The 26607-nt window shown below is 38.4% G+C and overlaps 1 protein-coding gene across 1 annotated transcript; it reads left to right on the top strand.

The window, feature by feature from the left end:
• Positions 1-579: 579 nt before the first annotated feature.
• Positions 580-26599, top strand: LOC134531969 (protein takeout-like). Its single transcript, XM_063368070.1, has 6 exons — positions 580-1165; positions 14454-14546; positions 16163-16310; positions 21430-21569; positions 24172-24324; positions 26294-26599. Exons 1-6 carry the CDS (start codon positions 1090-1092, stop codon positions 26443-26445), a joined length of 762 nt encoding a protein of 253 aa, XP_063224140.1. The 5' UTR covers positions 580-1089; the 3' UTR covers positions 26446-26599.
• The last annotated feature ends 8 nt before the right edge of the window (positions 26600-26607 follow it).

The raw sequence follows: 26607 nt of genomic DNA, 5'->3' as shown, positions 1-26607 counted from the left end.
AATATTAAATACCTACAAATTTAAAATACTGCGGAATGTTTGATTTTAAAATTAAATATACAGTTATCACTTTTCAAGTTGTGGCTAAACCCTAATTAATTGTTTTAAAAAAAGCTTCTTAGTAGTTTAGTGTAACGAGCAAATTTATTTGTTTTCACGTTTCAAAAACACTTAAAATATGAAACTCGGACACGAAATTTAACGTTGTAATATTAAAAATAATGCCGAGCGTGATATGTGTACATAAATTGTATTTTTAACTACCTTTCTGGAGGCGAAGCACACTTAGTTTTCGCACACGCCGCTAGAGGTAGTTACCGGAACAGCTACGTTAACTAATGCTGAATACTATGAGCTAAGATGTTAAACCTATCAAAATATATTATATCTACCAACAACAAGGAAATAATTTCGAAAGCGAACAGCCGGAAAAGTTAATTTATCTCCCCCTCCCCTTTCTACAGCTTAAGGAAAATCTGCGCACGCTCTTCGAGTGATAGTACAAGTATTTTCCGTTCGCCGGCATTTTCCTGGGAACAACGTCCTTCACCTTGTAGCTGGCAAAGGCTGGAGGAAGCGAGATGATGATCGTGGTGAGAAGTCGTCGCGGTCAGGGGCGTAGCCAGAGGAAAGATCCTGATTTCCCCTCCCCCAACCCCCTCACACTAGACTCTTCCGAAGACACGTGAAGACCCGAGCGCCCACAATCTCGTTTTTCGACGTCGAAACTTTTCCTCTTCGTCGGCTCCGCAGGGCGAACGAAGGACATAGTGATTATTCTCTCCATTCCCTCCTTCCTCTACGTTCCCGCTTTTTTTTTTACGACCGCCGATCGGCAACTACTTCTTTTTTTTTTTTGTTTGTTTGTTTGCGCGCAATTCACAGCCTCTATGTAACGTGCGAATTGTTTTTTTTCTTTCTTTTTGTTTCGTTTCTTCCCCGCGCCGTCGCTGCCGCTTATATAAAGAGCGCGCGCGCCGCCCGGAGCACAACGACTCCAGCGCAGATATCCTTCCGCCACCCCGACCAGCCGGCAGGGAGAAGACGCGACCTCCACCAGAAGACCTCCCCGGCTCCCCGTGCGAGAACATGAAGACCTGCGTGGCTCTCGCGCTGTGGCTGGCGGCGCTGGCGACCACCGCCCGCGCGGAATCCGTCAAGCTCCGTGAGTGCTCCGTCAAACTGTTTCTCTTTTTCTTTCCCTCCGCGCGTGTAACCTCTTAGCACCTTTCGCTGTACCGGCAATTCCTGGGGGAACAATTTCGTGAATGCTATGGTGGAAAAAAAAAATTGGCTGCCTGTAAAGTCGGTTTACGGACGATAGTTTAACGTGACAACGTCATAACAAAACATCGATGAAATGATTGCATACTTTTATGAATAAAATTGAATCATTTTTTTTTAATTATCACTATTTTGTATGGATACAAAAAAGGAGTGAAATTAAATCTACAATTTAATTGATGAATTTACTTTTATTTGCACTCATTAATTCAAAAAATATGTTCTTTACTTTAACGAAGAGATTATTTTAACTATAAATTTTATACATGTTTGCTATTTAACTTCTTCCAATCTGTGTTATTCTGTTAAGGATAGGACGATGATAGGAAAAGTAGGAAACGAATGGGAGTGTTTCAAGTTTAATGTGCCTCGAAAAAGTCAAATCGATTGTTGTTCCAATCGAGTGGAAGAGAGATAGATGCGGCGCAAGCGTGCAATGAGCGTAACGGGTAACTTTTTCGTGCGTGCAGCCGGCGTTCATCGATTTATTAGACGTTGTCACGTCAAAAGTTTAACAACGGTGGGTGCTGCCATCTGTGGCGGATGTGGCAAACCAGAGTCCAAAAAAGCTAGAGGGTAACTTCAAAAAATTTTAAAATTAAATTTTCACGTCGAAAATCAGTTCTTTTTTTCGGTGTGCAAATTATATAATGATTCGGTAGTCGTCGTAGCTGCTCTGGAAGCGAATTCTAGCGGGAGGATGCGGAAAATACGTGTGATTCGCGTCCGAGAAAGTAGTCGACAGCACAATTTGCGTTTATTCATCAGGCTCGGCCATTATTTTTAAAGAATATTACGTAAAATTTCGTGACCGAATTTCTTACTTTAATTTTTTTTTTTGCACAATGAGAACAGACTAATTTGCTCTTTACCGAGGTTAGATCTAACACGTCACTAACGAGTACTGAAAGAATTCTCCCCCCCCCCCCTTTTTTTCTTTAAATTAGAACAGAATTTATTCACATAAAATTTCAGATATTTGCAAATTTGAAAATTTACATGAAAACAACTGTATCACTACAAAATAGTGTTCGCAGTAATACTGGGTTCGTATTCTTACCCAAGCATTTATACTTTGTGTTGTCCCAGTGCCTCCAATAGTTAAAGTTATTTGAAAACCATTCCTTAAATAGTTTTCCAGTATTAACTGCGCAAGTTAATTAGCATAATTAAACAAAATAGTGTCCAATTTTTTAATATTTGACTATCTTTTCCGTGGTTATAAAATAATGCGTGAATGAAACGTCAATATAAATATAGAATAATGCGCTAATTTTCGTAAAAAAATACTTAGTATTGTGTCGTGAAACGTATTTCATAATTGCAAAAATAACCAAAGCCAAGTGTTGTAAAAAGATACAATATATTTCATGTAGTATTAGAAACGTATTCTTGGCATGTGGATTCCACGAGAGACTTTTGTAATAGTACAGGAAATGTCCTTCTGTGTAGTCTCGGCAGGAAACATTCCCCCCCCCCCTTTTTTTTTTTCACACTCTCCACGTTTGCCGACGAACCGGTCACTAAATTGGGTGGAGAAAATTATTTGAGGAAGAAACGTTGTCACCTTAAACCAGTAAATCTACGTAAATAATGGCTTGATTTCTATCGATTGCGAAACGTAAGAAACATATGTAGAAATTCACTGACTGAAAACTTTCCGCAATTATATTTTATATTACTTTAAACTTCGACGATAATGACGTAATAACAATGTTTATCATATTTTAAGGTTTAGGTAAAATAAATTAATTTCATAAAAAGGGTTTTATTATAATATTTTCCTTTTGCATAGAACTCACGAGCGGAAGAATTTTAAATATTAACGATTATTATTTATTCGTATCGAGAAAAAAAATATGTTCATCAATTCTGGCATTATTTTCAATATGAATGCTAGTGAAAGAATGTATGCTGATGCGTAAATAATTTTATATATCGATAATTATCACTTTTTATTTGTTTACTGCTATCGAGATGGCGTTTTAGCGAAAGTAGTCAGAAGACGTTGCTGTACTTAGGAAAGGAACTCTAATAGCATTACCGATAGCTGTAGACTGGAAAATATCATGGGGTTAAATGACGCGTAGGAAAAATTTAATAGTTTACTTGAGCGATTGGCATTTGTTGATATGACTTAGTCTTTTAGAAAACTCCAGCCTTACTTATAAAAACTAACATTGTTGTGCCTGATCAGTTTCATCGTTTCCTGTGGGTTAGCTTTAGGTGTGGAACTGTCCACTATTAAATTGAAAGAATTTGATTCCCTGCCTGTCATCGTATCCATTTTCATTAATTTCATTAATATCATTCCCTTCCGATGGGGAAAAATGAGTATATATTGGTTTACTTTATTATTATTCTGAAACTTTTAACTGGGAAAACCTTTTTTTTTCTAATACCCGCAAAATTAATACCCACTAAACGACGCGATTCACATAAAATAAGTTAGTAATTTAGAATGATTTATTACGTATTTCAATAGGTAAAATAAATCATAAATCAATTACACCAAAATTTCATGACAATTTTTTTATTGTGGGTGGAGGGGAAAATTTTCAAACGGACACAGTATTTATATTTTACAAAAAACCTATAAAATAATCTGCCTCGGGTTCAAAACCCGTGGTCCCGCCTGGCAACTACAGCAAGCCACCATCTTTTTCCCCTTGTCAGGCATAACAAATTTTCTTACTTAATTATTTGTAGGCGTTATGGCCAACTAGATTTGTTTGGTAGGCCCAAGTAGATAATTTTCCTCAATTGATTTATATTTTGTAAGTTTTTAATAAAACGTAGCAACATTAATGTGCGATTGATACGTAATACGACGCAAGTGATTGGAAGTTTTAGGTCGGGAATGGAAAATACTTATATTAATTTATTTTTCAACAAATATACGGAGCTCTCTCAAATGTTGGATTTTATTTGAAAAAAAACAGACTTTACTTGTTAATTTTTTGTATTTTGTTTTTATTTTTTTTGTACACAGTCGCTTGCGCAGTCTTGGGATAGCAGATATGTATCTTGTGCGCTTGCGCGAACGAAGCATTCACCAAAGGCCGCTGGCCTTGAAACTGGTCGAGTTGTTGTAAGGATAAACATTAAATTAAAGGCCAGCTTGCGGGTGCAGTTCATATTCAACGACACACCAAGGGAACAAAAAAAAACATTTGTGCGAGTCTTTCATTACTCACCAGTAAAATGTACACATCTTACCTCGCTAACGAGCAAATTCACGTGTTCTCGTGTTGCAAATACACTTATAATACGAAACTAGGACACGAAATCAAAATTAATTTTTTTTTTAAAAAAAATTATGCTGAGCATGATCAAGATACGAAAATTGTGTTTTCAGCCACATTTCTTGACCCGTTATAGTTTCCGGATACGCTGCCAGAATGCACTGCCGGAACAGCTGCGTTGATTGCCGATTCGTTCGATTTGCAGAGCGAAATGTTAAACTATAAAACGAAACTGCTCCGATAAAAGAGAAAAATATATTTGAAATATATACTTAACCCTGGCATTGTACACAAATGTACGGTCCATCTTGTTAAAATTCACTTAACAACTAATACTAAAAAGTTTATCTTTGGCTTTGTGAACTTTAGTTAGCGCCATCCGCCACAGATGACAGCACCGTGGTTACACATTTTCGTTCCATGTGACTTCCATTCAATTCACTATAAGCGATATACCGAGAGCTAAGATGTTTAAAATTCAACAAAGTTTATATGTTAAAATAATTATGTTGACTTTGTAAAGAAAAAATGGTTAGAATGTATAAGGTTACGAATAGGAAACTGGCAAATGGAGGGGTAGGGTAGCACAACAGAAATCCACCATATCTCTCTCCGAGGTTACTTGTGGGATGGCAATGTTTACATTGTGAGTGGCATGGGTACGAATTACTATTTTGATACAGTTCTGTGCGCAGTTAAAACATTTGTAATGTTTTGGTAAGAGCACCAATTTTATTATTATTTTTATTTAAATTAGTTTGCGAAACAGCCTCCAACAAAATATTCCAAAATATGGCGGGGATAATTGCTCTGTAAAATAAATTAAAAATTTTGATGCTGCTTGAACGTTTTCAAATGGGCATCTACTTTAAGTGTGGTAGACTGTTCTCGAATGCAAGTCTACTGTTCATGCAGCTGCAAAAACCAACAATGTATATTATTAATAAATTATGTCTTTTTAATTATAATATTTTATTTTTATTTATGTCACAATTGTATGCCTGTTGAAATTAAATTTTGTTGGGAAATGTTAGTAAACATGAGTAGTATGTAAATGGACTCCGAGCTCTGGTGCCGGTGCGTGGATTGTGGATTTTAATGTCACAGTGGCCATCTTGGTTAACATTGCCCTTTGAACTTGACCTTGACTCTGCCGGCTATTATGAATCCACCATTTTGGTTAACGCCATTTTGAATTATAGATTTTCCGACATCGAACAGCCCACTCCTTAGTGTTGCAATTTTCCTTTCTGTCGCCATATTAAAAATCCGATATATTTATGCTAGAAATTTAGGAAAACTTTTAAAATTTTTAAAAAAATTGAATAAGTAACATTTTAATATAAAAACTTGCTCCATCTGGAAAATTGGCCACCATATTGGAAATCTGTGATTATTTTATTTTATAAATTTAAAATTTTTTCCTTATTTATAAGTTAAATATTATGGATTTTTCAAAATGGCAGAAGTTTTTATACTATAAATGATTTAATTAATTCTTTATACATTTTAATTTTTTAAATTTCTATCATTAAAATTACGAACTTTCAATATGGCAACCATAACGACAATTCCAACGCTAGGGAGTGGGGTCCTAGATGATGGAAAATTTTAGAATTGAAAATAGCATAAAACAAAATAGCTTAATATTCCAGAAATCGATATGGCAGATAAAAAATTGCTGATCCAAAGTGGCGGATCAAAATGGCCACCAGGGTGAAGGTGAAGTTCAAGGTCATCCAAATGGCCGTCGTGACGTCACTATCCAATATGGAGGACAATCTACAATCCACGCACTGGTACCAGCGCTCGGAGCCCCAATTACATACTACTAACATGCTATTGAAGAGATTAACGTATTAAATTGCATGGAAAACTTTCCATTAAATTATGGTTCATATCCTATCTTTGTTTAGGCGAAAAAATCATTACTGTTCAGGAATTTTTTTTTTCAAATATGCATAGGTTAATACATTCCATTACATTATTAGGAATCTTATCAAAAGTGGATTTTTGTGTACGGTAATCTAAGCGATGGCATATAAGCTTAAACTTATGTATCCTTGTAATTAAAACGTTCCGTACATCCATGTATTCCTTGCACTAAATTGGGCGCTTCGAACGACTGCACCTATGAAAATCATAAATTTACTCAAAATAAATATTTTATGCTTTCTTTGAACCGACAGCATAGGAGGATTAAAGTATAGGACTCGTGTAATGCAATAAATAATTAATATGTTTAAAAAAATACCTTTTTTATATAACAGAAGAATTTAAAACACATTTTATTGAGTCAACAGATATCAAATTAATTTTTTAGCTATAAAAAATACGAATATGACATCACGTAACAGGCATAAATATACGTGTATGTATGTTTAACAAACAAAGTTAATGATATATATATATTTACATTAACAATAACAAAGTGCAGTATCAAAGAGTTTTCATTTGAATTCATTATGAACAATATCATCATTATGAAACCTTGATGAAGTTTATAAGTATAATTTTTTTTTGTAAGTTGAACAAAATTTATTTTGTAAAATTACAATAATTGTAAATTTGTATAATTAAATGGAACAACTCTATCATAAAAAATTTGTGTTTCAATAATACTGGGGTAACTTGTAGACCGTTTCCTTAATATTTTCCCGAAATTGCCTGCGCATATTAATTGCGCGAATTTTTCAATATTCGATTATCTTTTCCGTGCTTTAGAAGAAAAAAAAAACTAAGCTGGAATTATTCATGAATTATAATACAAAATTATCCGCTTATTTACGTGAGAATTACTCATTATTATCTCGAAAAGCTTATTCCATGTCGAGCAAAAAATAATCATAACCACGTGTTTTACGAAGTTACAATAACCTTGTTGTAGTATTAGTAACTATTTCTTGGCAGTTGGTTTCCAAAAGAATCTTTTTCTAAAAGTGCAAAAACATTTTTTGACGTAACAACGTATAATAAATTGATTAACGCCGGATGCACGCACGAAAAAGTGTCCCGTTACGCTGTGTCCCGTTACGCTCATTGTACGCTTGCGTCGCATTTATATCTCTTCCACTCGATTGGAACAACCATCGATTTGACTTTTTCGAGGCACATTAAACTTAAAACACTCCCATTCGTTTCCTACTTTTCCTATCATCGTCCTATCCTTAACAGAATAACACATATTGAAAGAAGTTAAATAGCAAACATGTATAAAAGTTATAGTTAAAATAATCTCTTCGTTAAGGTAATAAACATATTTGAATTAATGAGTGCAAATAAAAGTAAATTTATCAATTAAATTGTAGATTTCATTTCACTCCTTCTTTGTATCCATACAAAATAGTGATAATTCAATAAAAATGATTCAATTTTATTCATAAAAGTATGAAATCATTTCATCAATGTTTTGTTATGACGTTATCAAGTTAAACTATCGTCCGTAAACCGTCTTTTCAGACAACCAATTTTTTTTTTCTGTGTTGGGAGACTTCTGAGGCCCAAGGGCATGTGTTGAAAACATGTATTTTGTAAGCATGCAAATAATAAGTTGGTGGTTATGAGCATCACGAAGTTGTTCTGCGACCAATCTCATGCTGACGTGTGACGACCCAACTGACGTCAGCTGCTGAGCAGCTATGCGGTGGGCTGAAAGGGCAGTGAATAGGAAGAAAAAGTAGTGCCATTCACCGGTTCATCTTGCAACACACGATGCGCGTCACGGACTGAAACAAAAAAATTAATAAATTCAAATTAGCGGTCGTGTGCAGAAGTTCCTCAAGGACTCTATCTCACATACCTACACTCAGCGATGCCTTATGGGTCTAACATCCAAAAAAACCATTCGCTACCAACAGTACATTCAGAATAAACACACTGCGTTAAGCGCTACTTTTGGAACTTCTCAGCCATATGCCAATTATGTGTGAGTGGAAAATACATTCATTATTTACTCGCTTGCCCATTATTTTGTATAATTTTTTCTCTTTTACATATTGTTTTCATTTATTTAAGTGCAATTGTTTCCGCCCTGAATTTTTCACTTGAAAACTCCCCTCCCCACCCTTTTCCAAACCTCGGTGTGATTTTGTAGTGCTATAATTACTCATCACAAGAACATTAATAAACATGTATTCGAAAAGGTTTTAAACATTTTATTGAGGAATTCATTAAATTTATATGATTTTTTAATATGTTTTGAGCCAAAAATTTTTTTAAAAACCATAAAACTTTAAAATAAAAGAATTGGAGTATTATTCCGAATTTTAAAAATGTTTATTTACCAGAACTCGATAAATACTTAATAATTTATACAGTTACTAGATAATGCCCGGCATGCGTTGCAATGCCTCAATTAATATTTTTTTTGTAATTTTTAAACGTATACTAAGCATCTCTCTTTATCTCTATAATTCTCTATCTCTCTATGTATATCTCTATAACTCTCTCTTTCTATTTATATCTCTATCTTTCTATATATCTTTCTAGCGGACCCGACAGATATTGTCCTGCCCAAATGTACTTTTTGTGAGACATGGATATGGCGGTAAGTATTTCTACGCTGGACATTTCGTATCTTCTCATTATACATACCCCTCCTCTTGGGCACGCCACTGCCGTTACCAAAAACCTTTCCCATGGTTACGCAGAAGGCAACAACAATGCAAAAGCCCGTTGCCATGGAGGCTAATTATCAACAATGCTTAGTTTTTTTGCTTTTAAAGCGTGTATTTTTAGTTTTTCTTAACTCAGAATCGAGATAAAATATCCAATTGTGAATATATACCATCCTCGAATCCCCGTGAACTCACACACAAAATTTCATCAAAATCGCGTACAAACAGACAGACAGAAAAAGTACTGTTTTATTATAGTAAGATAGATAGATTATTCTTACATGTTCGCATCCATGCAGTATATGAAAAATCAGCATGCATAGCCCCACACCTATAACTATACGTATCTGCTGCCCACGACTTTTTCCGCATGGAATTTTGTATTATCTTGCACCATTTAGAAATTTAAACATTATTACATAACAGTTGATACAGTTGTAGTAGTTTTGTTATGTTCACAAATGATAATTTTTCTCACCTCTATTTCAGTCTTTGCAATAAAAATATGTTACTACCTAAATTTTGAGTAAATATGTTTCTACTTTCAAATGTAATGACGGGAAGACACTTCATAAAATGTCTTTGTAGACCACATTTACTGTTTTTTCCGTCTCGAGCTAGAATGTAAAGATTGTCTGCATTACTGACCCGCGAGCAAGCTACATACATTTCAGAGAGAGAGAGAGAGAGAGAGAGAGAGAGAGAGAGAGAGTGAGAGAAAGACACCTATTGAATATCTAACTAATGTTTTTATGAGAGCATATTTTCATTAAATAAATCATGAAATCATTCAACGATAAAAGCTGTTTATTTAATTAAGCGGACGGGTTCGCTCCAAGGAGAAAATTGACGCGGCGAGACCTCGTGGACATAGAGAAATGACACACACTCACTATTTGTGTGGCTATGAAACATGATTTTTTTCTGCAATTTAAAATGTAATATAGAAAAAGGGTATTGAAAATTGAAACAAATATGGCGACACTATAAACTGTCAAGATCTTTATTTTTTTCTTACTCTCTACTTAGTTCCTTACAATAGCAAAACTTAATGGCTTCTAATAATGCGTTGCAATTTTTGCTTTTAAAGCGTGTTTTTTTAGTTTTTCTTAACTCAGAATCGAGATAAAATATCCAATTGTGAATCTAAACCATCCTCACTATTTGTGTGGCTATGAAACATGATTTTTTTCTGCAATTTAAATTGTAATATACAAAAAGGGTATTGAAAATTGAAACAAATATGGCGACACTATAAACTGTCAGGATCTTTATTTTTTTCTTACTCTCTACTTAGTTCCTTACAATAGCAAAACCTAATGGCTTCTAATAATGCGTTGCAATTTTTGCTTTCAAAGCGTGTTTTTTTAGTTTTTCTTAACTCAGAATCGAGATAAAATATCCAATTCTGAATCTAAACCATCCTCGAATCCCCGTGAACACACACACAAAATTTCATCAAAATCGGTCCAGCCGTCTAGGAGGAGTTCAGTGACATACACACGCACACAAGAAATATATATATAAAGATTTAAGCTAAACGTGTTTTTTTATCGTTTACATAAATTGGGCCTTGATATTTGAAGTAAGTAGGCAACACATAATTTTTTTTTTCAACGTTTACTTATGACACCTTTTTTTTTTTTTGGCGTTATGCTTTGGCTAAAAAAAATTTAAAAATTAATTAAATATTTTAATAAAATATTAAAATAACATATCAATTAAAGTTTCCGATTGTTTGCTTGCTTACTATAGGTACATATCTACAGTTTTACTCCGATCTCGAAGAAATTTTGTACATTTGCCGTTCGAAACACGAAGAAGGTCACCCTCCGCATGAGATTCCGAGAAAACCACTGGAAAAAGCAGAATTTTGATAATTCTTGATAAAATTTCGCTATTTCACTGTTGGTGCTTTCTTCTTTTCTATGACAACGGGATTTGGCATTGTGTTCTGCCTGTAGACCACAGTAGCGAAGCACAGGCGCATCAGATAGTTATGTGCATAAATTTACGTGCTTACGTTTTCAAGATTAGCTTGTGAACAACTTAAGAACTCGAGAACTGATGTAGACATTAAACTAATATTCAGATAGTTGACTTAAAGGTGGCTCGTTCACCAATGCCTCAGTCTGGCTCAAATCGACAAAGGTTATCGCCGCAAACAGGTTTATAAAAACAGTCTTGGGAATCAAATTTGGAATGCAACTTCAAGGACAAACCAGGATTTTTTTAAATAAAGAACCTGTAAATTTAATAATAACATATTCTGATATTCATTTTTTTCAAACTACAGTTGAAAATATATCTCTTAAATGCTTAAGTTTTGTGCTCACACGTGATAGCGTAAATGTGGAAACTATTTTTATTCTTAATTAATTTGGATTATTCAGGCCCTCGCTTTTACTACTGGAGGCTAATTGGTGTTACGGATAAAGGTAATATCAGATTGTAAACTTAACTCATCGACGCTAGAGTCGAAAATAATTACCTGTGATTCGATCCTAAGACTTTGTGAACGAAGGAAACATATTTGTTTTCTCGGAGGTCACCACCAATGGCGAAGCCTAAAGGACGGAGTTTTTGTAAACTATCCAGGCTGCACCAGGCTTCAGGCACTGTTTTCCAAAATACTCCATCTTTCCTACTATTAATATTATAAATGCAAAAAAAAAACCTGCTTGTTGGTTTTTTGGTTTGTCCTTCTTTCACGTAGCAACTAAACAACGGATGGACATTATTTCTTTGCACATAGATAGTTTATTGGCCGGAGAGTGGCATAGCCTACATTTTGTCCCGGAAAAAGTATGGTTTTTATGGAATGGATTCGGGGATTGTTTTATATTGTATTGTCAAAACTTTATTTATATCCATGGTAACGGGCTATTGTATTTCTGATAACTTCTGCGTCTCCATGACAACGGCCATTGCATTGTTTTCTTGCAGTTCAAGTTGGATTTGTCGATTAATTAATATTTCAAATACATTTTGACTTTTTTTACTATATTTTTGAAGTGTTTTAATACCACGCATAAGCAAATCAAGTTTTTTAAAAGTGTCATCCCAAGTAATAGCAAAAAGACTCTCGCGATCGCTAGAGTGTATGGAAGATAATGAACATGTCATGTCATAAAGACTTTCAACTCGGCCGTGATGTTCCTTATGTTACGTAGCCATCAAATGAGGAACATTTTTTCCGAAAATCAGCTCCCAATGGTCCATTTTTAGCCCGGGTAACGCTGGGTGATTCAGCTAGTTTAAAAGAATTCAACTAAACAGAGAGATACGATTAGTTAAGTATGTTTTGTATTATTTTCAAAGTTATCTTTACACTATATGATGTTTTAAAACTCATAATAATTTTTCTTATATGATCCTTAGTATGCAATAAAAATATTACTATTTTTTACACAAAATTATCTGGTGCAGGATAAAATGTTTTACAAAAGAACGTTCATTATAGAAATGTAGCTCAGTTATTTAGTTTTTTATATGTACGTTATTTAAGTACCTATTACTGTAAATTTACTACTATATACCCACTTCATTTGTTGTTGGGTCAAATATTTTGCAATTATATATTTACTACACGATGTATTGAAGCTGTAAAATGTCATGCCAGGGATCACAAAAAGAAAAAAAAATTAATAACGTTTTGCCACTATGAGATAACACATTTCTAGTTACAAAAATTTGGAAAAAACCAGTAAACGGAAGAGAGCTATACATTTAGGGAAGAAGCCATTAAAAAAAAGCAATGACGAGAAATTGCAGTAACCAATATGACATGTGACACCGTGCCTTGAGAAATGTATAAAAGTGCAAAGTTATAGATCCCTATCGACAATAAAATAACTCTAAATAAATTTTCACAGCTAAGTAGTGACTGTGTGGCGGAGAGTATAATATATATTTTACTTGTTCCGCACATACACTGTGAATGAAGTAATCTAGCTAAATGTGTGCCTCTTTCAGAAGGCCTGTCACTAACTCCTCAACCTCTCGACCTAGCCGTGCGCTCACCAGTAACATGCTGCGATTGGAAATGGCGAATCTATTTATGTCAGGCATGTAAAAGACCCATCTTTCTCCTAACGAGGATAACACCCTAGCAGGATCATATGCCTGGGGGAGTATTGATGAATTTATGAGGTGTGAACCTAAGTTACATGTCACTAGTTTAACCTCCTTTATTAAAACGTTTATATTAAATTTCAAATTTATTGATTACTTTTACTGTACAATTTTTGGGTATCTTTTATTTTCTGCATTATTTTCTACATGATTTGTGTAACATCTTACAAGGTGTTAGGAGTGGTTTCGTGAATGCGACGGGAGTCAAGGAACGGAAAAGTGTCATCACGGTGCTGCTATCTGTGGCGGATGGCTCGAAGCCAAGCTCACAGTACCAAAGGTAAACTTTAAAGTATTAGCTGATTAATGAATTTTAAAATTATTGGTCGTGTTTTAATAAAATACGTGCTCGAAAATCAGGTACCGAAGCCAGGGTTTAGTATTTTTTCAATTCTTTTTTGCTTGTATTGGGGCCATTTGATTACATAGTTTAACCTTTCGCTCTGAAAATCGAAGTTCGATGATCGACGTAGCTGCTCCGGCAACGAATTTCAGTAATGATTTCTACATGTGTTTCGCGTCAAGAAATGAACTTATTCGTGTATTAATCATGCTCGACATTAATTTTAAAAAAATTACGTTGAATTTCGAGTGGCGTATAATAAGTGTATTTTTAAGTTGAGAATACCTTAATTTGATCGTTACCGAGGTAACTTGTTACATATCTTTGGCGAGTACAAACAGACTCCCTCGCATTTTTTTGACGTGACAACGTCTTATAAATCTATGAACGCCGGCTGCACGCACGGAAAAATCATGACTCGTTGTCACGTTCCGCCTGAGCCGAGCGTGCAAGAACCGGCCAACCACCGTGCGAGAAAATCTTCTATAGTACCTATCAAACAGGTTAAGGCGGGCTTTTTAACTAATTGTTCGTGATTATATTTAAACAAATTATTTGAATTAAATTTGCAAAAACTGTAAATAATATTTCAAAATTAAAAAGTATTCAATTTTTCATCAATGTTTTCTTATGACGTTATCACGTAAAATAATCGTCAGTAAACCGACTTTACAGACAACCCCCAATTTTTTTACATTCCAATGAATGAGAGTTTTGATGGTTTAGCAAATGGAACTGTGTGATGTGTGCTGTGCATGTTCCCCGTGATGTGTTGAAACAACAGACGGTGAGCAGTGTGATTACGGCCACCGACGGCCATTGTTGTTACAGCCTCGTACTTGAAGCAGTGCTCCAGGAGCGATCCCGACTTCAACGGCTGTGTGCTGAGGAATGGAATTGCTGCTATTCCGTCCCTTGTTCACGGTAAGTTGTTCAGTTACTCATCACACGGTAACGGCAATAGTTGCGAGCTCAGGATCAACGTAGCAACAAACCTCATCCAGAACTTTGTCCAACACAAAAAACATTCAAGTTAGTTACAGAAAATAACTCACAGTATTAAAATATTTCGTTTGTTTACATATATATATATAGTATGTGTAACAACTATATGAGGACGCAAAGAGGACCTTGTTTCAATTTATGACGATAAAATTAGACAATGTTTAAATTAATAATGTACACAGAATTAAAGTATTTTTACAACTTATGTACAAATAACTTTATGACTTATAGGCTGTGCCGAAATAGGTGAAACTGGTAAGAATATTGGTGTTACACCCAAATTTGTAACAATGATGTAACCGAAAAAAAAGTCATTTTAATACACTTAACTTCTTAGGATTAGAAGATACCTGAGCATTTAGGGTTATTTCCTAGTACCAGAATGAAATCCACAAGCACGTATTCACAAACAAATCTGCAGGGCCATGTTTTTTACGCGAAAATATTTCCAGACCATCCGCTTTGTATTAAAACTTTTTTTTTTTTGGCATTTTATGCTTTTCGTCGTGTGGCTGGGTTCACTCCAGGCACATGCCGGCCAATCGCGGAAGGGAACACGTCCTGAAATGGCACCGGCCGAACAGGGCGGCGACTCCTATTCGCAGGCAAGGCCCGCCGATCGCGCGGGAAATTAAGGAGCCAGTCTCGTCAGGGGTGTATGTGTGTTAGTGAGGCGGGATGATAAGCGCGATGCTCGCTGGTGCTTCTAGCGCAGTGTCTCCTCTGGACTGGCGCGCAGTCTTCTCGTCGTCACAGGACAACTGTGAAATTTTAGCTGTGACCGTAACATTATATGGCCGAGAAATGGAGAGGAAGGTGTAATGCAAATCCCTAAAGTGCTTTTCAGGATATGTACTGGTTGTTATAGGCCTAAAAAATTTACTCTGAAAACATGCGTTTTAGAAATTTTAACTCTTCTAAACATACAGTTTTAAAAACTTAATCCGAAATCAAAAGTTTTTTCCGGCCCTCGGCGAACTCTTAAATGCTTTTCGTAAGCAGACTCCACTCGGATACGTTGAGTGGTTTTTGAAAAAGGCGTTTGTTTTTTCCTGAAGCTCTGCGCACCGTGCGTGTGTGTCTAGGGCAGGCGGGGGCCTTAATTCGCCACGCGGGTGCAGGGGTTACCCGGTGCGATAGGGTCGTGTTTCGTGTGGTCAGTGGCGTAGCCAGGATTTGTGTATGGCGGGTGTTAAGAAGCATGCCCCCCCCCCCCCCCCCCTGAATTAAAGTGATGGGTTGGCGGGGGGAGGGGGTGTTCTCCCCGGGGAAAATTTGGATTTTAAAGTGTAAAATAATGCTATGTTAGCAGTTTTCGGTACTTAAATTTAAATATTGTAATGGTAATTTTTTTATTAATTTTAATATGAAATTTATTTGAGTGATGAATAAGAAATTAATTAAAGATTTGGTGCTAAGGAGGGGTGGGGGTGGGGGGGTTGAACCCCTAAACCCCCCCTCCCTGGCTACGCCCCTGTGTGTGGTCGGTGTGTGGTTCCCTCCGACTGAAAGGGTGGTCTCTGTGGCGCGCGCAGGCGAGCCGAAGCTGAAGGTGCCGATGCTGGACCCCCTGAAGGTGGAGCACGTCAGGCTGGAGCAAGGCGACGGGCCCGTGGGCATCACCCTGGACCTCACCGACGCCCTGGTCTACGGCCTCAAGAACACCGAGCTCAAGGCCGCCAAGTGAGTAGACCCGGACCGACAACCACCACCACCACGACTTCATTTTTCCTTATGGACACGAGCCAGTTGCAGTTTTTTTTTTTTTTTCACTGTCTGTCATGTCTTGTGTCCCGCTGTCCCACAATTCCCTGTCTAGTTTCATCTACCTGTCCATCTGTTGCACGTCAGCTGCTTCAGGCTTGTTCTCTTTAAGTTTTACTACATATTTTTTTTTTTAATTCTTTAATTTTTCCCATGACGAACAGTCCAAAACTTCAGTGACGTACGTTCAAAATATTTGAATCAAATCAGAATTTCCCATTGCATGACTCATTTGGAGAACAAACTCATGACAATCATAATCCATATTCGTTCTCCGTTGGATCGAATAAAAATAAATAAAAGACACCCGAGTTGTAGTCTACCGCACGAGGCAGTTTACGACACTGTCACTCGCAGTGGCCGGCTGTCCTGATCTAAAGGGCAGACTCGCCGTCCGGATCTCGGGGTGTGGAGCGGCGAAGGAATGGAATTGGCGAAGGGAAAACGGCAACACCCCGAGAAAAACCCCGCAGACCACAACACCGCCCGGGAATCGAACCCGAGTCGGCTGGTTGGGAGGCCGGTGTTCTGTTGAATTTATTTATCTAAAAGATAAGTGCCACAATGGCAGTGTGCCAATCATATCCCCCCCTTAATATTGTATTTATATGTCACACAGAGTCATTGTGAAACTGTAGTTGTGGTTGTTGGTGTATTAAGACAACACAAATAACATCCTTGTCTTACCCGGGATTCGAACCCAGAACCCCAGCACCTTAGCGCGGTGTGGTGTCGACTGCGCTTCGGAGACCGACACGCACCTCTACAATTGGCGCACATCTACACAATGGATCCGTCATCCCACGAATCAAATGTGAACGTAAATCGGCAATCAACTTGGCTTGAACTGAAGACAGGCAGGCAGTAAAGCTGTCAACTGCTTGGACTAAGATTCCAAATACCTGCATTACTGAAATGAATTCATCTTCTGTGGACCAGTGCACGCTGATTTTTACAAGGTTAGGTTCGATTTCTGTACGTGTGCATCGATAATGTGTTAGGTTGGCTAACAGGCTAGAAGAGACGTTTCAATGGGGCTTAGAGGTTAGCAAAATGGGCTATGCCACGAATTAAGTGGTGGCTCGTTAGTTTGGTCAGTTTTGCGGGTAGTGCGAGCTGCTCCAAATTTTTAATACTCTATTTTTTTTTGTTTTGTTATTTTCTGGCAAGCGACAGTCACTTGCCTACATGTTAGCTGCTTATAGCGAATGCATATGTGGTTATTTCCTACACAACCAAAATTTTGCATACGTCGTGGATATTAGTTGGGTTTATAAGCTACGCAAGAAACGCAATGACGTAAGACGCAATAGACGCAAGAAAATAAATCACGAACTTCGCAAGACACCACCAACAATACAACTTGCAGTCGCATTCCTGTAGAAAACACATTTCTTCTCCGTATCTAGAAAACTTAAGAACACGCCAATAATTTGATTAATAAGATTTATTTCCTTTCAAAATGAGAAACTTCTACATTTGGAAACGTGATGTAAGTATAACATAGAAACGTGGCCTTCTATGATCATGAAATGACATACGTCTTAAAAATTATTTCGTAGCCGTCACTTCAAACATGGACAGCGTAAATGCAAGTTGAAACTAAGGAACTAAAATTTGGCCGATGCTAGAGGTTTTGCTTATTTTATTATTTTTTTTTTTTTGCTGTTTTGAGTATTTTATAAACGAAAACGGACACTTTAAACGATCGTTGTAATTTTTACTTCTTGCATTTTTTTTTTTTTTGCATTTCTGGCGTTAATTAATAACCCGACCTAAGCAACGCTGTGTGGTGCTATGGACAGGGGCCGACTCAGGATTGACTTCTGTTGTGTTAGAGGAGGGGGGGGGGACGGCATCGGTTGTCTGGACCTAGTATGATAACTGTTTATTACTTCAGAAGTTGTATTATTCAGTGCATATTTTACCCTTCTGGGTTGTGGTGGGGGGGGGGGGGGGCAAGTGCCCTGTCCTGTCTCCAAATCCGCCACTTGCTATGGGCTTAAAATTATGGTTGTAGCTTGGCGTATAATGTCGATGTTAAACTACTCCTGCAATAAAATTACTTCGTTCAGTGCGATCCATCTATACTCACTGCTTATCTGACATCTAGCAGCCATTTAGGAAACTTAACTCTCTAGAGTGATGTTTTTGTTTTGTTTATTTTACCACCGTTATGTGGAAGGAAAAGTTTTAAATCCTGCCTGAACAGGCATTTCAATATATAATAGTTTGTAGAGTGGTTGTTTGTTCTGAAGCTGAATTAAAATCGTTAGCAATTGGTTAACAAAACAAATCGCAGCAAAACAGAGAATAATATACGAATTTATTTTTAAATACATACAAGTAACAGGCTGGGAAAAATCTTAGAAATGCCATCTGTAGTGAATATCGTTTAAACTACCATAAAAACTAAACGTCTGCAAGGAATGAGCATTAAACGTAGTTATAATCAAGAATTGTTTTGCTGTTTTGATAGAAAAGTAGGGGGGGGGGGGAAGAGTTAGTTCTCATTTCGACTTCAGTCGGTTGCAGGGCGAGGACTGTGCACGCCATGTCCGTACCTCCCGTGGTGATGACCGTACCTCCCAGGGTCATGTCCGTACCTCCCTGGGTCATGTCCGTACCTGGCGTGGTGATGTCCGTACCTCGCATGGTGATGTCCGAACCTCCCGTGGTGATGTCCGTACCTCCCAGGGTCATGAATGTACCTCCCGTGGTGATGTCCGTACCTCCCGGGGTCATGTCCGTACCTCCCGGGGTCATGTCCGTACCTCCCGTGGTGATGTCCGTACCTCCCGTGGTGATGTCCGTACCTCGCGTGGTGATGTCCGTACCTCCCGGGGTCATGTCCGTACCTCGCCTGGTGATGTCCGTACCTCGCGTGGTGATGTCCGTACCTCGCGTGGTGATGTCCGTACCTCGCGTGGTGATGTCCGTACCTTGCGTGGTGATGTCCGTACCTCCCGTGGTGATGTCCGTACCTCGCGTGGTGATGTCCGTACCTCGCGTGGTGATGTCCGTACCTCGCGTGGTGATGTCCGTACCTCGCCTGGTGATGTCCGTACCTCGCGTGGTGATGTCCGTACCTCCCGTGGTGATGTCCTTACCTCGCGTGGTGATGTCCGTACCTCCCGTGGTGATGTCCGTACCTCGCGTGGTGATGTCCGTACCTCCCGTGGTGATGTCCGTACCTCGCGTGGTGATGTCCGTACCTCGCGTGGTGATGTCCGTACCTCGCGTGGTGATGTCCGTACCTCCCTTGGTGATGTCCGTACCTCGCGTGGTGATGTCCGTACCTCGCGTGGTGATGTTCGTACCTCGCGTGGTGATGTCCGTACCTCCCGTGGTGATGTCCGTACCTCGCGTGGTGATGTCCGTACCTCCCGTGGTGATGTCCGTACCTCGCGTGGTGATGTCCGTACCTCGCGTGGTGATGTCCGTACCTCGCGTGGTGATGTCCGTACCTCGCGTGGTGATGTCCGTACCTCGCGTGGTGATGTCCGTACCTCGCCTGGTGATGTCCGTACCTCGCGTGGTGATGTCCGTACCTCGCGTGGTGATGTCCGTACCTCCCGTGGTGATGTCCGTACCTCCCTTGGTGATGTCCGTACCTCGCGTGGTGATGTCCGTACCTCCCGTGGTGATGTCCGTACCTCCCGTGGTGATGTCCGTACCTCCCGTGGTGATGTTCGTACCTCCCGTGGTGATGTCCGTACCTCGCGTGGTGATGTCCGTACCTCGCGTGGTGATGTCCGTACCTCGCGTGGTGATGTCCGTACCTCCCGTGGTGATGTCCGTACCTCGCGTGGTGATGTCCGTACCTCCCGTGGTGATGTCCGTACCTCCCGTGGTGATGTCCGTACCTCGCGTGGTGATGTCCGTACCTCGCCTGGTGATGTCCGTACCTCGCGTGGTGATGTCCGTACCTCGCGTGGTGATGTCCGTACCTCCCGTGGTGATGTCCGTACCTCCCGTGGTGATGTCCGTACCTCCCTGGGTGATGTCCGTACCTCGCGTGGTGATGTCCGTACAACGCGTAGTGATGACCGTACCTCGCGTGGTGATGTCCGTACCTCGCCTGGTGATGTCCGTACCTCGCGTGGTGATGTCCGTACCTCGCGTGGTGATGTCCGTACCTCGCGTGGTGATGTCCGTACCTCCCGTGGTGATGTCCGTACCTCGCGTGGTGATGTCCGTACCTCGCGTGGTGATGTCCGTACCTCGCGTGGTGATGTCCGTACCTCCCGTGGTGATGTCCGTACCTCCCGTGGTGATGTCCGTACCTCCCGTGGTTATGTCCGTACCTCGCGTGGTGATGTCCGTACCTCGCGTGGTGATGTCCGTACCTCGCGTGGTGATGTCCGTACCTCCCGTGGTGATGTCCGTACCTCCCGTGGTGATGTCCGTACCTCGCGTGGTGATGTCCGTACCTCGCGTGGTGATGTCCGTACCTCCCGTGGTGATGTCCGTACCTCCCGTGGTGATGTCCGTACCTCCCGTGGTGATGTCCGTACCTCCCGTGGTGATGTCCGTACCTCGCGTGGTGATGTCCGTACCTCGCGTGGTGATGTCCGTACCTCGCGTGGTGATGTCCGTACCTCGCGTGGTGATGTCCGTACCTCCCGTGGTGATGTCCGTACCTCCCGTGGTGATGTCCGTACCTCGCGTGGTGATGTCCGTACCTCGCGTGGTGATGTCCGTACCTCGCGTGGTGATGTCCGTACCTCGCGTGGTGATGTCCGTACCTCGCGTGGTGATGTCCGTACCTCCCGTGGTGATGTCCGTACCTCCCGTGGTGATGTCCGTACCTCGCGTGATGATGTCCGTACCTCGCGTGGTGATGTCCGTACCTCGCGTGGTGATGTCCGTACCTCGCGTGGTGATGTCCGTACCTCGCGTGGTGATGTCCGTACCTCGCCTGGTGATGTACGTACCTCGCGTGGTGATGTCCGTACCTCGCGTGGTGATGTCCGTACCTCGCGTGGTGATGTCCGTACCTCGCGTGGTGACGTGTGCGGGGATTGGCTGGTTGCAGCTTCGACCTGAAGAATAAGGAGCTGTCTGTGGACATCGCGGTCAAGGACACCGATCTACAGATCATCTCCAAGTACGGCATCAAAGGGAAGGTGTTGGTGCTGCCCATCAACGGCGAAGGCGACCTGAACCTTACGTTGAGTGAGTGCTGGCCTCCGTACTGTTACAAGTGATTCCTTTGGGATACAGTTGCCAAGAAATTGTTTGTAATACTACAAGAAAGTTATTGCATCTTTGTACAATACATGGCTATTTTTTTTAATACATGAAATACTCAATAGTTCTTGCAAAAATTGTCACAATATTAATTTTAATTGATGTTTCATACAAGCATAATTTTTTTAACCATATAAAAGACAATAGGATATTAATAAATAAGATTTTTTTGTTTATTAATATGCCCAGTTAAACTAAACAGCTATTACGAATAATACTTTAACTATTGGAAGTACTGGGACAACACAAAGCAGTAATGTCCGGGTAAGAAGCTGAAACCAGTATGAAACCACTATTTTGTATTGATACAGTTAATTTTTCATGTAAATGTACAAATTTACAAATATCTGTGATTCTACATAAATGTTCATGTCCCATTTACAAAAAAAAATAGAGTGTAGTGCACGAATGTTATAGTTACAGGTGAAATGTAGTGGCAATTGGAATTTATTGGTACCTAACAATTGAACTTCAGTGGACTTTCCCCCACTGTCAATCATCAGTTCACGAAATAAAGTGCATCACAAACAACTTAAAACTGCAGGAAAAAAATTCAAAAGCCACATACCTATCAATAGTCTGAACTCACATTTCTGATCTCATTTAATATATCTGCTCAATTTACAAACTACTCATACCGTGGGTTTGAAACCCGAGTGCTAACTCGCGAAACTGACATCAATTAAGAACATAATCTCATGGACTCATTTTAATTATTATCTAAATCATAAACTAAATGCTATACATGAAAGTTGTCGGGAATGGGCGGTACTGAAACTCTCCTATGAGCCTGGGTTCGATCCTCGGATATGGCTATCGGAACACGAATCCCCCAACTGCTGTGAGGAGATTACGGTGCGCTACACAAAGTGTCGCGGTGTCGTCTGAACAGGGAAAAGGGCTGAGTAAAAATCAACGCACAATCAAGAAGCCATAAAGCCACAGAGAAGATGATACAAAGCCGGACTGGGTTTATAAACAAGGAAAAAAGTCAGTTCATGGTGAACAAATACTTGTCAAAAAATTAGCCCAGTTTTTTTAGAGTGTAGAGACATATGATTAATTAAAAGAAAGCCTATTTAATAAAAATCTAACCGAACAAAATGTGCCAAATGGCACTAGCTAACGCCGCTATAGCGGCGTTAAAAAGTGAAAACCTAACCAGCACAGAATATTAAAAAAGAAATAGCATACAATAAAGTGAGATGGCAGGGAAGTCAACCTGAACTACTCAGGGAGACAATAGTTTCTGAAAAAATCGTAGTGGTCTACTTGGTTAACTTTGCGAAGACTCTAGAATTACTAATTTTATTAATTAATTTTTATGTTTGTGACATTGTTTGTCTTGTGGTTAATAATAGTTCTTGTTATACTGTATATTATCTTCCTGAATAATTTTCGGGAATTCGTAGAAAATATGGTATAATTAAATGTTGCTAAGAGACCGTGGGTGCTCCGCCTGCTATGGGAACCTGAGAACACAGTATTTCGTTTTATTTAGCATGTTGAAAACTTATATTCCAGACTATATATACTATTAAGTTTTAAGTTAAGTAAAGACAACAGTTTTATGTTACCAGTTTAAACACGTTAGCATTATATTTCATGACTAAGCTGCGTAATTTTTTTTAAAAATTATATTGCTGTGAATATGATACAATCAAAGTGTATGTATATATATTAGGCCAAACAGGTTAAAATTTAGCAGACAAAAATTTTAAAGGCAGTTTGCAATAGCTTACAATAATTTTTGGCAAATTAAAACATTTAAATATTTTCCCTGTCAAAAAATTTGACTCAATATATTTTTCTCGCATTTAACCCATTATTTGAATACCATTTTTAAAATTAAATGCAAAGTGCTTTGTTATAATTAAAATTAATATTTACTTTGTTTGTGCAATTAAATTTATAAGTATCATTCTTTTTTTGGAATTGTTTAATTGAAAATGTAAATAGAAGTGTAGTTTTCTTTATAAAATTAATTCTTTTATTTTATGTGAACACTATGATTTGAAACGTTAAAAGGACTTAAATACTTGTGAGATAGACATTATAAGGGTAATTTATGTTAGATTGGAGTGTTTTTTTTTTGTTCTTACATTTTATTCACCGGGAGATCGTGATTTAACATCATGCCTAAAAATAAAAAAAGGCAGAAGCAGATAAAAGGTTTTATCAAAACCAGCGTGCGAATGAGGGGCCAAACAGTGTCAGCGAACGGATGCGAGAGTATATGACGCGGATAAAAAGGCTTTTTTGTTCATTTCAGATCATACCCGCATCCTTACTATTCTCAATTATTATATTCTGATCGATAAAAAATGTACAAATAATATATCTCAATCCATACCTAATAAGCAAGACGTTTCACTTATGTCGCTCATTGACCCCACACACACATTTTTTTTACATACCGTTTCTTTTAACGATATTTGATTATATTCTGTTAATGTTAACATAAGTTACCTAAATATAACCTAATAATTAATATTTGTTACTTTAATTTTTTTAAATTTTTTTTCAGAGAACTTTGTCGGGACTTACAAGACCAAGTATGATCTCTACAAGAAGGACGACGGATTGGAGTACATTAAGCTCACCGACAACGAATTCAACTTTGATGTCAGCCAGGTTTTTTTCCACTTCGAAAATTTGTTCAATGGCGACAAGGCTCTAGGTAAGCTATTCATATCAAAATTTGCTTTCTTGTAATTTTTGTGTTTAAAATTTCATTTCATAATAATTTTTTAAAAAAGCTGTGAGATGACAAAATTAAATGTTTTTGAGTTCGTTTAGGTTAACTGCATTTAATCTAAGAATGCGAATAACAACCAAATTTTTTTTGGTCCATTATTTGAGTACATTACCAAGCTAGGGTCAGAAAGATTTTCGGTATAATGGGTAACGGGTACTAATTAAAGGACGTTGAAGGTTACGCTAAGTCTCAAAAAATTGTTCCACACCTAATTTTTGTTTATTTTGCTACAGTTTGTTAAATGGAGTGAACTAAGCTCAAATGAATAAATTCAATACCTCAACTGTCGGGTACATCATCACCATCATCATCAACAACTGCTTCCAGCCTGTGGCCGGGTCAGCCAAGTAACATGCCTCCATTTTCCTCTTTCCCTCCACCATTCCTCATCTCTCACTTTATTACAGTCTTCTCCTCTCTTCCTGCACTCCTTTAACTATCTTCTCTTCTCATCTCCTCCTCGGTCTTCCTTGGGGTCTTCTTCATTTGGACTTCAAATCCAGAATTTTCCTAGGCCGCCTCTCTTTGCCCATTCTTTGGACATAGAAATTCTATCTCATTCTTTTTTTTTCAATGATCTCATTCAAGTCCCGTACACAGTCGTGTAACATATTTTTAGAATTGTCAGCGGAATGTACTAAGAAGAAACATTATTTTTTACATACATACTAAAATACTGGAATACACATATAAAACCTTTATGATTTTGCATGTGGTCCTTTCTATATTTGAGGTTATTTTTATTATTTTTCAAAAAATATCTCTAAAATGTTTATTATTCGTTTCTTTATTACTTGACATGTATCGTGGTTTGAAATAACTATATATGGCTCTGAAATAAAAAAATGAAGCTGGGCGTCACTGGCGTATGAAAAGTGTGTATGTTCAAACTTTTTAAGCAATAGAGTATTAAAATTAATCCTTTGCTACAATTTTTTAATATAGGCCTATTGAAAGTATCTCGATAGATAACACCTTAAAAATGTTATTAGAAAGTGAGTTTTTAAACAAAGAAGTTATCGTCATATTAACAATAAGTAATGTAAAAATCACTATAACCATAACTTCCGGTTGTAAATAAGGTCGTTTTCGATTTGATTTCTTTAATCATTTATTGTCAAAGGTTGCTCTCACCAAATTCTCTTAATGTTATATTAACTGAAGTGTCTATCCAGAGTGGTGCCACTGTATAGGCGGAATATGTTCACTAATAAACTGTGTGGTTAAGAAATGCCAACATCAGAAATTAACTTTAAAATATGAAGAAAACATAGAAATGTATTAAACATAATAACATTAATAGAAAATAATATTTACGAACACTATTAGTTAAAAAAATATGGAATGGTGTATTAACAGAGTGGCGTTTAGATTATAATAGTAAAATATTTTATTTTGGCATAATTTTTGCCAGTGTTAAATTATTTAATTATCAACGAAATAAACATGGCAACAAAAAAAATACTGCGTATGCCTTGCTTTGATTGGGCAAGTGTGTGTGTGTGTGTGTTTTTTTTTTTATCAATAGAGACCGAGGTTATGATTTTCAGCACTCGAACATTGCAGCTATAGAGTTCAAAACATTTTCAAACAAAAGTGTAAGCATTTTATCATAGTGTTTTGTTTGTTCCGTATTGAAAAATAAATAATATTAAACGCAATATTTATTAATATTCCCATGAAAATCTATGTTGCCAACATTTACTTTCGAAAAGTTAATATTTTGAGTTTGTTAGGTTGCCTCTAAATCCCGCGTAGTTCTTGATTTGCCAAAAAAAAAAAAAAAAAAAAAAAAAACTGAAGAGAGAGTTGGTAAGCAGCACTGATTTGCGATTGTTTATCTTCTTGCTCGCGTCGTGTGTTCAATCGGCGGCGTCGCTCTGTCCCGCAGGCGACAACATGAACGTGTTCCTGAACGAGAACTGGCAGGAGGTGTTGAAAGAGATCAAGCCCGTGGTGACGGAGGTTGTGCGGTCCATCATCAGCAAGATCCTCACCCAGATCGCCGAGCGAGTGTCCTACGACAACTTGTTCCCCAATTGACCAAGCGACTCTGGCGCATTCCCGACTTCCAACCTCCCCCCCCTACTCCCCCACCCTTAACGGTCCGCGCGAGCTGCTCCTCGCTAGTTCCTAGCTGAATCACGAATCGTGCACATGGTGACCCGCAATAAATTCTGTTGTGTTTAAATACAAACGTCTTTT

This window comes from Bacillus rossius, chromosome 5, assembly GCF_032445375.1.
Source record: "Bacillus rossius redtenbacheri isolate Brsri chromosome 5, Brsri_v3, whole genome shotgun sequence".
Classification (NCBI taxonomy): domain Eukaryota; kingdom Metazoa; phylum Arthropoda; class Insecta; order Phasmatodea; family Bacillidae; genus Bacillus; species Bacillus rossius.
The sequence above is the reverse complement of the archived record's forward strand: the minus strand, read 5'-3'. Positions and strand labels throughout refer to the sequence as shown.

Coding starts and splice junctions, on each gene's coding strand:
- LOC134531969 (XM_063368070.1), top strand. CDS start 1,090: ATGAAGACCTGCGTGGCTCTCGCGCTGTGGCTGGCGGCGCTGGCGACC. Junction 1,166..14,453: donor CGCGGAATCCGTCAAGCTCC/GTGAGTGCTCCG, acceptor TTGTTGTTACAG/CCTCGTACTTGAAGCAGTGC. Junction 16,311..21,429: donor ACCGAGCTCAAGGCCGCCAA/GTGAGTAGACCC, acceptor GGCTGGTTGCAG/CTTCGACCTGAAGAATAAGG.